This window comes from Microtus ochrogaster, linkage group LG2 (genome assembly GCF_000317375.1).
Source record: "Microtus ochrogaster isolate Prairie Vole_2 linkage group LG2, MicOch1.0, whole genome shotgun sequence".
In the NCBI taxonomy this organism is placed as follows: Eukaryota; Metazoa; Chordata; class Mammalia; order Rodentia; family Cricetidae; genus Microtus; species Microtus ochrogaster.
In genome coordinates this window covers 22045064-22058657 of record NC_022028.1, presented here as the reverse complement: position 1 = coordinate 22058657, position 13594 = coordinate 22045064, and the positions used below count along the sequence as shown (strand labels likewise).

The 13594-nt window shown below is 39.6% G+C and overlaps 1 protein-coding gene across 2 annotated transcripts in view; it reads left to right on the top strand.

Annotated features, from left to right (window-relative positions):
• Positions 1–13594, top strand: part of Tmem131 (transmembrane protein 131) — a 161189-nt gene that overhangs the window by 58691 nt on the left and 88904 nt on the right. For both annotated transcript variants that reach the window (XM_026785501.1, XM_005359932.2), the window contains exon 3: positions 5894–5934. In XM_026785501.1, the coding sequence (XP_026641302.1) occupies positions 5894–5934 (41 nt within the window). The remainder of the gene's footprint in view (positions 1–5893; positions 5935–13594) is intronic.

Genomic DNA, 13594 nt, shown 5'->3' with positions numbered 1-13594 from the left:
GCTTTTATTTATCAAATTACCTCATTCAAATTACTATTTAATTCCATTTCCTCCTTTTAACACTTAAAACATGGCATTTGCCTGATGTGAGATTTCAATTATAACTAAATGATTGGTTTTTCTGTTGTGTCTTTGGTTTATACTTAAATAAGAAGCATTTATTTTGTTTTTCTAATCTTGTTTCTTACTGAATACCAGCTAATGTGATGGTTTATAATTCCTTAGCGTGAGTAATTTTGCTTTTTTTGTCTCTGATCTTTTGCTTCATTATCTTTATGTTTTATTCGTCAACATATACAGGGCAATAGATTTTCCTGAGTTTTGTTTCTGTTCACATGGGATCATGGCTCCTTATGCTTAAATTCTTTGATCACCCTTTATTAGTGTATGAACAGCATGCAGTGTACATGTTTAAGTTACATAAATTAAAGAGATTGACATACTGTTTTACACCTGGAAATCATAACTACAGTCAAATAATGATCATAACCTCCTTCCCCAGCAGTTTACTGTATTCTCAGTCCCCCATGTTTAGGTAGCCTCTGGTCAGCTTTCTGTCACTGGATTCCAACACTCACTATAATAGTTGTGAAATTTACTTATGCTGTTGTATAAATCAATAATTTGTCTTTTTGTTGCTGAGAAGTATTCAGTTATATTGGTATGCCACCGTTTATGAACCTGTCTGCCTTTTAGCAGAACTTTGGATTGTTCTCGGACTGTTATCACAAAGCTATTGGGAACATTCACGTTGCATGAGTTCTGATTGGTCTTAATAATAAAAATCTGGAGCCAGATATGAGGGTAAATGTTGAAAGATCAGAGAGAAAAAGGAGCAAGCCACAGTTAACTCTTATCTTGCTAACTCCTCAGCTGAAAAAGGGCTGAGCTCCTGTCTCCTCCTGCCTTATATTCTCTTTCCACCCAGCCATATCACTTCCTGTCTGTACAGACCTCCAGACCTCTATGGTTAACTAATAACTAACTCCACCCCCTGATCTTCAGAGAAGCTTTATTTGTTAGAGCACAAACGAAACGTCACTACACATTTGTATCAAAGTCTTTATACAGATAAATGCTTGTTTTTCTTGGGCAGATACCTAGCAGTTGAAGTGATTGCGTCAATTATAAGGCACACATCTGTTGTGTAAGAAATTGCCATGCTTTTTATAAAGCATTTATTCATTCCCATCAGCACTGCATGAGCATTCCAGTTACCCTGTATTCTTGCTGATCCTTTGTAGCACCTGCACTACAGGATGATTCACAAGTTGGGCAAGGGACTGGAGATTGAAACACCACACACACACACACACACACACACACACGTCATATTTGAAACAAGAATGCCTCCCCTTGAATCAAGAACACCAACTTTATTGTGTTTCAGGGCAGCATATATAGGGTCTCCTTGACCAATGGCCACGCCCCAACTCTCAGCTGCAAGCCCACCAGAAACCACTTCCCTGCCATCAGGAACTCCTGAGGGTCTCGTGCTCAGAGCAACTACAAGCATTGTTTACTGAGGCAGGCAGGGGTCACAGGAAATTCAGGATCTGAGGGTCCACAATCCCCAACAATCCTTGGCATAGTTCTTTTTAATTTGAACATTTTATTATAAGTGTAGTATCTTGTTGTGGCTTTAATTTATGTCATAATAGCATGCTGTAAAATACTATATTTCTAATTATTCAATATTTATTGATTGTCTAGTTAGGGTAAAAGCCCTCTTCATCAAATATTTGCAAATATTTTCTCTTAATTTGTAGTTTGCCATTTTGTTTTCATTACAAAGTCTTTTAGGAAATGTATGTCTTGACATCTAGTCTCTGGTTGGGTTTGTTTTGTTTTTAATGGATAATGGTTTTTGTTGTTGTTGAAGTTTTTGCCTATTCCAGAGTTGCAAAGATAGTTTTGTTGCTGAAGCTTTAGAATTCATTTTTTCTATAGAGCTGTGATATTTTTAAAAAAATACTTTCTTCTGAGACTGCCAAAGAGTTTCAGGTCCCAAAGAGGATGTGTGGAGTCGGTGGGGGTGGGGGTGGGAAAGTAACAAATCTAAAGGTGAATCAGGATGGGTGCCAGCAGTGTTTAATTGTAAAAAGAATATTATATAGTTGCACATGGGATTAAGTGGGAGAAAAGAGGGCCTGTGAGCTAGGCTGTGGCTTGAGATCAAAAGATGAGGAATTGACCTTGACAATAGGCAGCTGTCCTGGTTAAATGAAAGGGCCACAAGTTCCTTTTGCCATATATAAGGAGAGTGACTACTTTAGCAAGCTTCCAGGGTATGGAGACCCTTATCCAAACTCCTGACCTTGAGAAAAGGATGTTTTCTGGGGACCAGGCACTATACTACAGTTTAGTCTTACTATAGGGGCCTGTTCCCCTCATAACGCAAAAGGGAAGGTCCCAATGTCTTACTTTTTTTTTTTTTTTTTTTTTTGATTTTCAAGACAGGGTTTCTCTGTAGCTTTTTTTGGTTCCTGTCCTGGAACTAGCTCTTCTAGACCAGGCTGGCTTCGAACTCACAGAGACCCGCCTGTCTCTGCCTCCCGAGTGCTGGGATTAAAGGCATGCGCCACCACCGCCCAGCTCCCAATGGCTTACTCTTTAATCACAATACCGTATCATTCTGATTTCTCTATAGTTATTAACTGAACTCTTGCCCTCCATGGCCTCAGACTCTGGATCTGAATTTTATGTCATAAACCACACTTTGGGGTGTCTTCTGCATGGTCCAGCCATGATGGGATGGGTTCCAGGGAAGGTAGGGGCGTGTGGATTAGAAATTAGGTAGGAGGAACAGAAATATGAAAGAAATACAGAGACACAGGATAGTACCGGGAGAGCAACTCAGTGGGTACTGAATATCAAATTCACCTGTGTTTATTTTCATATGCTTTTATACCCCAGTACAAAAGAGGGGGAAGAAGGCAAAAGACTGCGTTAACATGACACAAAGGACAACCAGAACAGTTGCTTGCTTCAGTGCTTGAGACATCAAGCCATTATTTCCTGAGTAAAGCATTTGATGTCTCAGGAAATGAAGTGAACACACCCTAGACTACCACTCCCTAAGGAGCAGGAGTATACTTGAATTTTCTGACCTTTGGTCAGGGTGGAGCGCCAACCTCTGTGGCCATCTTAATGTCTAAAACACCAAGTAACCACACCCTACATCAGAGGGTGTGTAGCCACACCTGTGTTAACAACTTTGAAAAAGCAAAAATAAACTCAAGGTGGAACAGACTCAAATTTGTGGGTCCCCACAATTTTATCCTGGAATCAGTTGTATACACCAGGCTCTTTTCTTTTTCCTTTTTTGAGCCACCAACTAGCTCCTACAACATGACAAGGAAACTTCTTTTGAATGCTTGGCTAGCTTAGGTTTGTTTCTGGCTACCTCTTTTAAATGAACCTGTTTCTCTTTACCTACCTTTTGCCACAGGGCTTTTTACTTTTCTTTCCTTCTGTGTGTCTTACTTTCACTGCTTCTAGTGTCTGGCTGAAGGCTGCCTGTCTTCTAACCCCAGGCACCTCTCTTCATTATCTCTACTCATTTCTCCTCTCCTGGTGAGCCTACATTTCTACTCCTATTTATTCTCTCCTCCCACCAGCCCCACCTATCATTTCTTTTCCTAGCTTTTGACCATTCAGCTTTTTATAAGACCATCAGGTACCTTAGACAAACAAAGTAAAACATATTCAACACATCTTTGCATAATTAAACACACTTCCCTTCCGGTGAGTAGTGTTAGTGTATGTGTAAACCACCTTTGTCTAATTTATTCAGAGCACTTTAGCTGTTCTGCGTACATGTCAGTCTGAGTCTTGTTTTCAGGATTGGTGGCTTGTGGGATTTTTGTTTGTTTATTTTTTAGTATTGATATGGGGTTTGGGGTATTTTTCCAGAGTGAGGTTATTATTGTGTTATGTGATAAGTCTGTGTTTAGGGTTTTTTTGAGAATCTATATGCTAATTTTTACAGTAGTTTTGCTATTTTATATATCCCCAATACCAATTTTTCCACATCCTTTCAGAGAGAGAGAGAGAGAGAGAGAGAGAGAGAGAGAGAGTGTGAGTCAGTCTGGTTTAGGTGTTTTTGTTTTTGATTTTTGAGTAAGAGTCTCACTCTGTAGCCCAGAATGGCTTGGAACTGACTCAGTAGCCCCAGGATGGCCTTGAACCTGTGGTGATCTTCCTTCTTCAGTCTAGAACTACTAGACCTGCCAGTTTATGTGCTCTACTTTCTTCCTTCTTTTTAGTTATTTAATTTTGAGTAGCCATCTAGCTTATAGAAAATAGTGCTATGTATTTGCTTTTCTTTTCCATAATGAATTATTGTTGTTGAGTATTTTTCTCTGTGTCTGCTGCCAGTGTGTATGTCTTTTGGGGAAATGTCTTATCAACTTTTTTGCCCCCTAACCTACATTTTTTTGTTTTACTAGGTATTGCTCCCAGGGTCTTGTGCATGCTAGGCAGATGTTGTACCAACTGATCTATATCCAAAGCTCTTTATATGTTCTAGATATTAATCTCTTAACAGATACATGACTTGTAAATGTTTTCTTCTATTCTTGGGAGGGAGTGTTTAGCTATAACTTACTAATTAAAATTAAAGAAAATTTTCTTTCAATATAGAAAATAGAAGAATTTTTATAAACTTGTTCATAAACTGCTCAGATAGACCCAACAAATATTAACATTTTCAATGTTTCTTATCGATTCATACATATTCACACAAACTGTATTATTAAAGCATATTAAAGAAAATTACAGACTCCTTTATACTTAACATATGCTTTCAAAAATAAAAACATTTAATAACATCTGCCTTATTTTCCCCCATACACATTTACCAGAATACCTTTTGAAAACAGTACTACTAATGGAGAAAGTAATGGCATGTTTTGCTTTCCTAATTATTATATCATAGCAGCTAGCCTTGGGCTGCATCCATCACTGGTGTTCCTTGGAGTGTTGTCATTCTTCCTTCCTCCTTTTGAGGTCTTTATGTCCTTCATCACTGAACTGCAGTAACAACTCCCAACTTCTTTCTCCGCTGTCCTCCACACTACAGCCAGAATACTTTCTTAACACTAACTCAGACCATGACTCTTGGTCTCTTACTGCCTCATGGCCCTTGAATTTCATCTGGTGTACATGATCTAAACGTTGCCATGGCTTCTTAACAGGGTGGACATCTTTTTGACTCCCGCCTTGCCTTGAAGCATTATTTTCTGATGCTCAAGTGCATTCAAATAAATCTGCAGTCTGTTTTTTGGATATACCATGTTCTTTCCTCTTTTACTACATGTGTGGTTTCCATGTTACTGTTCCTTTCAGTTTAGTGTAACATGCACGAACTCTTTAGATGCACTCTCCTCATGTCTATCACTTGTTTAGTCTTCTTCACAGCCTTCCCAGTATTGCTTTAATCATTTTCAGTGTAGAAATATCTATCTATTACTTAGGGTTTCCCCTCAGATTCCCTTGTATCTTTAGCTCCATAATGGCAGCAGCCATTAGACTCCAGCACCTCACTGAGAAGGAAGTGAATACTCTGGGGCTCATGATTTATATTAAGTGATTGTGAAGGAGATTTTCCTATGGGGTTTGTATTGTTTGCCTAACATAAGGTAACCAATAACATTAGTTTGTGGTATTCCATATGTGATGTTTAAAATTAAACCAGATTAGTCTCTCATTTTAATTACAGAGTGTGACCTATTATTTTATGTAATTTTTTGGGGGGGAAGGGGAGGTGGTTTAACCTGAAAATCAATTGTGGGAATGGGATGAAAGTAAAAGATATCAAAAAAAATTGGTTATTTTATCTATAATAACTCTGGGTTTTAGCATTTTCATCCTTATATTCTTCCTTTTACAGACCGAGACAACACTTGGCCTCAGTTCTTATCAACAGAAAAGGTAAGTAGGCAACATGAAAACATGCTTTCATTTCTCTGTGGTTCCTCTATACTTCTGCTCACTTTACTGGGTCATTCTCTGATGAACAGGCAATACTCTGCTATAAAAACAGGACGCGTTGTGAGAGCCAAAGTTACATTTTAAGTTTTAATTATCTTTCCCAAGAGGTCCATGAAATAAAAATGTCTCTGATCTGTGTGGAGGCCGAAAAAAAATGCATGCCCATTTCCACCTTGTCTGATGGTCAGAGAGCTTGGAGATTGACAAGCATAGTTGCACGTCCAAACTCAGATTGTGATTGCTTGGTTCTTTTGAAATTAACATAGCTCATTCTAGTAAGTCCAGGACCTCTTGGAGGCCTCTTGCTCAAGGACAGATTGTTGCTGAAATGCTGGAGGCAATAACAATGTTCTTCACTCCCCTAAACAAGTTTGTTTGACCCACCTGCACCGGATGTGCTTAATCACTTGTGGGCGGGAGGTTTATAGGCAGGAAATATGTCCAGATATACGCTTGCTCCTAACTGGACGTAGGTTGGAGGTATGTCAGGATGGATGCTTGCCCCTTATTGGACCTGATAAGAAATGCAATGAGTTCTGGGTTTTCCTTCTTAAGCTGCTGTAAACCATGACTCAGGATCAATTCCCAGGAACCTGTGATTGGACCTGGCCAGTATTAAAGCTTGCTTCAAATTTGGCTTTAAACTGTGGTAGTGATCTTATTCTCGATCAGTGGAATTAACAGTGTTTCTTTTGTTTTCTGTATTGTTTTGTTTTGTTTGGGACAGAATCTTACTATGTAAACCTAACTGGCCTGGAACTTTTTATGTTGACCAGGTTGGTCTCAGACTTAAAAGATCGATCTACCTTTGCCTCCCAAGTGCTGGCATAAGGTGTGTACCATGGCTTTATGCCATGTATTTCTAAATAATTAAGTTTGGAAACCCCAGATTAAATCTGAATTCTCACATGGTACAGTTAGATAGCACACTATTCTGGAATGTTTCCTGTTACTGTAACAAAGACCTGGAGTGATCAACTAACAAAGAGAAAAGGTTCGTTTTGACCCATAGTTTTAGAAATTTAAATCCCAGCATAGCATGGTGAAACCAAGCTTCTGGCCTCATCATAAGAGTCAAGAGATGTACAAGGGTCTTAAACGCTCCTTCAAGGACATGTTCCCAGTGACTACGTTTCACCCTGTCCAACCTATTACAGTGTCTCTAGGGACCAAGTCCCCAATCATGGGCCTTTCAGGCACATGTAAGATGCAAAATGTAGTTCTGCACTTGTCATGTACTCTGAGCAGAAGTACCCTTATCTTATAAGAGTATCAGGTTTGTAAGACCTTAGTAACTTCTCATGAGCTCTATGAACTCTGGAATCAGCATAGTAGAAAGGAAGGCACACCTTGATTCTAGGAGAGTGAAAATCAGCCACGGAATTGTACTGGTTTATGTTTACGGAAATGATATTTATTATCAAAATCTGGGCTTTGAGCTAGAGAGGTGGCTCAGTGGTTAAGAGCACTTCTCTTGCAGAGGACCTGGGTTCAGTTCCCATCACCCACATGACACAGTCTTCTAACTTGACATCTAGCATTGTAGTCTTTTTTTGTCTCATTGAATATGGAATCTTCCAATAGTCACTGTGTGTTCTGTGGGCCAGCTTTCAGGAAGACAGTTGTAGCACAGGTAGGAATTAGGAAAGAATGTGAAGGAAGAAAGTCGCCATGATTGGGAATAACTGGTGAAGTGTTAGAAGCAAGAGATAGGAGCCTGCTTGCAGCATCTTAGATTCCTCTATATTGGAGTGGTGATGCACCCGTGTTCAGGAACTTGGAGGACAGCAGAGATACAAGTTGTGTGAAGTTCATTTGTGGAAGACCCTAGTACATTGGAAGAGAGTACTGAAATCAGATGCTCACTTCATTGTTAAGGGATATGGCACCTGAAACACAAGTGCTCTAAATGATGTCTCAATCATCAAAACAGTCTTTAAGCCAAGGTGCAGGTTAACTTCTGACTTCAGGATCTGTCTACTAGTATTGACTGTTTTCTGACATGAGAGCACCTGCTATGTGTGATCTGTTTTTAGGGTGAGGAGCTTTTGGTGGGAGCTTAGGAATCAGGGCACCTAACATCAGTTCACCAACTGTGTAGCCTTATTAAAAAAAAAAGACTGAACAAAAATGTTCTTTACAAACTGTGATAATGATTTCACTGTGTGGCATATATTGCATAGAGTGTAAGCCAATGTGATTATATAAAGCTATTTTGAGATGAAATGAGAATATTTATTCAGGTACTAGTCAGCTTGCCTCCCAGATCCCTTCTCCATCTCAGAAGCACTGTTACAGATAGAGACAGGATCTCTGAGGCAAGTTGACTAGCCAGATCAGTCATATTGGCAAGTTCCAAGTTCCAGATTCCTTTCTCCTCCTTCCCAGTGCTATGATACAGGTGTGTGTTCCCACACAGTGGGTGTGTGTTCTGCTCAATACCATCTATCTTATTTTCTTAAGACAAGATCTTTCACTGAGTCTAGAGCTAGGACCATTGACCAGCAAATCCCAGTGATCCTCCTATCTAGCCCCACCTCCCCACTTCTGGGGTTACAGGTGCAAGCACAACCATGCCCAGCTTTTTACGTGAGATCTGGGGATCTGAACTCAGGTTCTTTTATGTTTATGCAGCCAGTTGTCTTTCTAGCCCTGACCTATAATTCTTGTTTAAATTTTGTCAATTGTTAAACTTTCCCCTTATATTTAATTTTGTTTCTTAGATGGAATAAATTATTTGTCTTTCTTAGCTTTATTAATGACTTTGAAATAAATGGAAGTAATGTCTACCTATTTAGCCCAGGCCAATCTTCCACCCATTTATAATGGACAGTAGTGGGTCTATGTATAAAAGCTGAAAGCATAAAATTCTTGGAATAATGTGTCAGTGTTTCATTAGAATTATTTGCAGCCACGGAAATTTTTTCTTAAAATACTAAGAACATATATCAAAGAAAAATGGTGAATTAGATTTCATTAAAATTTAAAATGTTTGCTATTTAAGACAACACTCTCAGAAAAGACAAGATAAATGTGTTGTTTGTGCCCATGTCTGAGAATGTCTGTAATGCATAGGCAGCTTCATAATTCAGATAGTATCTCAGTCTTAGAAAGGAAGCAGAACAGATAAGTAGTTCGGTAAGTACATGAAAAGGCAGTTGGTATCATTATTATCATTAGTTAAATTCGTATTAAAACTAAAATTGATATGTATCTATATTATACAGGGGAAATCCTGTTCATTTGTCTGAAGTCTCTGCTCTTCTGTCTCTTGTAAAAATCATTGGGAACTACTAAACTGTTGATGGCTATAAAATTTTATTTGCCCCTTCTCCATCTGTTTTTGAAATGATCCTTTTTGAGTCAAATAGCAGTTGCCATATGTGAGAGATTGTGTTTAAAAATTCTGATCTTTGTGCTACATGTAATGAATCAGATTCTGAAGATGGACCTTTGTAATTTGCATTTCCAAGGAATGCTAGGTGTTTAGGTTCAAGTGGTTCACATTTTTTTAAAAGAAATACTGTGTCCAGGTTTGGTGGCCCTTCCCTCACCAACTGTAGTTGCAGCATTCAGGAGGCTGAGGCAGGAGAATAGTGAGTTCATAGACAGCCAGACTACAGAATAAGACCCTATTGCAAACCCTTCTCCATACTGAGTCAGAGTGTATCTTTTGTTTAGTTACTAGTTGATCCTTGGCAGACATATGTAGACTTCTGTACGTAACACTTCCTTCAACACCAAGAAAGTCCTTGATTTCATTTGGAAGTCACCCAACTTTCATCCATCGGTTAACCAAATAGTAGAGTTCTTTTCCCCAGGATTTCATTGTTCTCCAGCTTCACATCAGAAAAGTCTTCATTTCTTGTCTCCAAATAATCTGGAGGGAGGGATGCCCACAAGTGCAAGGCTGTGTGCGTGTGGGTAATCACTGCCCTGCGATTACCTAAGTAATCTAGGCTGACCGAACATCAAGCCCCCAGGAGCTGTCTTTTCTCCATCTCCCCAGCGTTGGGATTACAAATGTAATACAAGTCATCATGCCTGACTTTTCATGTGGGTTCTGGGTATCGAACTGAAGTCCTTGTGCTTGCAACGCAAGCATTTTATCAAGATGGTTCTCCAGCCCTGCAAATAATTTTCACAAACTTCTAAAAAACAATTGTATTGATAATTCAGAACAAATAATTGTAAAGAAAGTATAAAAGCTGTGAGACCATGCCAGATTGGCTTGAAATGAAATTGACAAAAGGATATATATATTATTTTTCATATTTCCTACCTCAGTTTACTTTTCATCTTCACTTCCAAACATAATAGAGTATTAATGGTGCTCTGCTATAGTTACTAAACATGTTAGAATCATTTCATCAGCTCATATATGTAGCAGCTGTGTTACTTCATTTTTAGTTTTTAAAAACAAGGCAATATTTGTGCCTGTTTGTGTTGACCCATTTAAAATTATTCTTTAGATTTGGCTCTGCTGTTGTCTTTAAATATACATTTATGAAGGGCTCGTCTTTCATATTGTTTCCTCTTTACTCATGTTGTGAACATTCTGTGAATCCCATTAAGAGTTGTTGGGTGTTTTCTGCTAAGTTTACAGTAGACTTTAGCACAGAATGTAAAAACATACTCCCAAAGATGTCACAGGAAAGGAAGTGGAATGTTGCTTAAGGGACTGTAGACAAGCCTATTGTGTGATTTTTATTATTATTATTTTACTTATTTTTTTGAAGGACCCAGCTCCCAAATAAATCACACACAGAGGCTTATTCTTAGTTATGAATACCCCTCCTTAGCTTGGCTTGTTTCTTGCCTGCTTTTCTTAACTTAAATTATCCTGACTGCTTTTTGCTTTTGGGCTTTTTCCTTTTCTTACTTCTGTATATCTTACTTTCACTCTTACTCTGGGTAACTGGCCCCTGACGTCCTTCTTTTCTTGAGGAGTTCTTGCTCCTCATCGTCGTCGTTTCTCCTATTTATACTCTCTGCCTGCCAGCTCTGCCTCTCCTTGCTCCTGCCTTGCTATTGGCTGATGGAGGAGGGTCATCTGTCTATGTGTTACTTTCATTTGTTAATAAAGAAACTGCCTCGGCTTTTGATAGGGCAGAATTTAGATAGGCGGAGTAGACCTAACAGAATGCTGGGAGAAAGAAGGAAGTGAGGCAGACGCCATAGCTCTCCTCTCCAAGATGGACACAGGTCAAGATCCTTCCCTCGTGGTGCTACACAGATTACTAGAAATGGGTTATCAAGATGTGAGAATTAGCCAGTAAGAGGCTAGAGCTAATGGGCCAAGCAGTGTTTAAAAGAATACAGTTTGTGTGTTGTTATTTCCGGGGCTAGCCGCAGGAGCTGGGCGGGATGAAAAGCAGACCTGCCTGCAGCTCCTTCTACAATTGGCTGTTCTTCTCTTTATTAGGACCATCAGGTGTTTTAGACAGGCAAAGAATCACAGCTTCACAGAGTTAAACAAATGCAGCATAAACAAAGGCAACACACCTTAAAATAATATTCCCCAAATATATAATATAAACTACTAGGATAAATTCACCCAAAGCTGCTGCAGTAGAACCAGGAAGTTTCTTTATATAAGCAGTCACCACATGCATTCACTTACTACCACTTACTTAGCTCCATCTAGATAAGGCACTTTATCGCTACTCTGGAACATCTTCCCACACAGTCCCTCACAGATCACCAGTCTGTAAGTCATCCTCGATTCCTCTCTCTTCCTCTTACCATCCCAGATCAATGTAACTGTTGTCTAAGTTCCAAATAGGCTCCGGCAGCTAGAGCTGCACCAGGGCTGCTGTTGCACTACCTGACTTCCACTCCTGAGTTTCTACAGTTTGTTCTTCACACTGTGGCCCTGAATTACCCTGCAAAACAGTGCCAAATCATATGACTTCTTTGTTTAAAACACTGTTGTATTAGTTAACTTTTCACACTGTTGCCACAAAATATCTGAAAAGAAACAAGTTAAGGTTTACAGTTGAGGAGTATGCTCCTGTCAGGGCAGAGAAACCCTGGCAAGACTGAGAGTCACTGCATCAGCAGTCAGAGTGGAGAGTAAGCAGGAAGTGGGGCCAGGCTACAAAACCCCAGGGGCCCACTTCCTCATCATAGATCTACCTCCCGAGAGTTCTACAACAATGCCACTATCTGGGGATCAAGTGTTCAAACACACGAGCCTATGGGGGACATGCCACATCCAAACCACCATAGCTGTAGAGGGTGTAGAATAATATCCACACTCCTAATTTGACCTCTCAGTTTCCCTTTCTCCTTCTCTTCACTACAGTTTTTTCTGCCTCCTTGTTCTCCAGCTTGCCAAATACATCCCTACCCTCTACTCTAGGTCTCCACCATCCAAGCTGGTGGTGTGTCCTCCTCAGTCTCTGTTTTTACCCACTGTGCTGGATTTGTCTTCCTATCACCTTTACGTTGAATGACTGCAGTTTGTCCTTTTTAGTCATGCCTACCACTTTAGAATTATTCATTTGCAACTTAGAGAAAATAGATTCTTGGCTCTGTGAGAGGGAAAACTATATCTTAATCTTCTTTGTACCTCTAGCATTGAGCACAAATATTTATGTATGTAAGTTGATGACTCAGATGATTATTTCAGGCATTACATTTTCCTTTCCTTATCTTGATAAGATTTTAGACTAGCTTGAGTTTAACACTTAAAACACATGAGCTGGAACTGGAACGTTTTCTCAGTGTTTAGTGTTTGGGTGAAGGCTTCACCCCAGCCCCTGGCATCCATATTTCCAAAGAGTCTGGAATGTTTGAGGATCAGGGGAGACTCCACTCCAAGCCCCCTCCTCTAGAGTTGCCTCAGTCCAGACTCGACCCCTGAGAAAGCCCACCAAACAATAATCCTTGCCCAGAGATGCTCAAGACCACTCCCACAGGGTCTTTAAACTGCAGCACACCCCCGTCCCCTCCCCAGAGAACAAACACGGTGATTTTTCCAGTCTTTCTTTTCCGTCTCTCTGGGGGATTAGAAAGCCATCTGGGAGTGTTTGTATCCATTAAATCTGGACTTTTTCTAACTTGGTTTGATTTGGTCTGATTTGGATTATTGCATCGGCAGAGAGACTTATTGGAGTGCAGAAACTTTTCATTTTCGAGCACTTGTTCTTGCAGAGGAACCAGGTTCAATTCTCAGCACCACCTCCTTGGGCACCAGACAAAATACTCATAAAATAATAAAATAAATCTAAAAAATTATTTTAAAAAACACACAAGCTGCCCATCTCTTATTTTAAAGCTGCCAAAGAATGCTGTTACTCTGTCATATCTAAGAAGGACAGAAAGTAGGGGGTACCCCTCTGGCTGCCACCTAACAAAGAACTGTGCCTTCTCATCTAAATATCTGTAGTTTTGTATTTTAGCACAATATGATCTTGAGATTTGCTGTTTTATTTCTTTTTTTAAATATTTATTTATTTATTTGTTTATTATGTATACAATATTCTGTCAGTGTATATGCCCACAGGCCAGAAGAGGGCACAGATCTCATTACAGATGGTTGTGAGCCACCATGTGGTTGCTGGGAATTGAACTCAGGACCTTTGGAAGAGCAGGC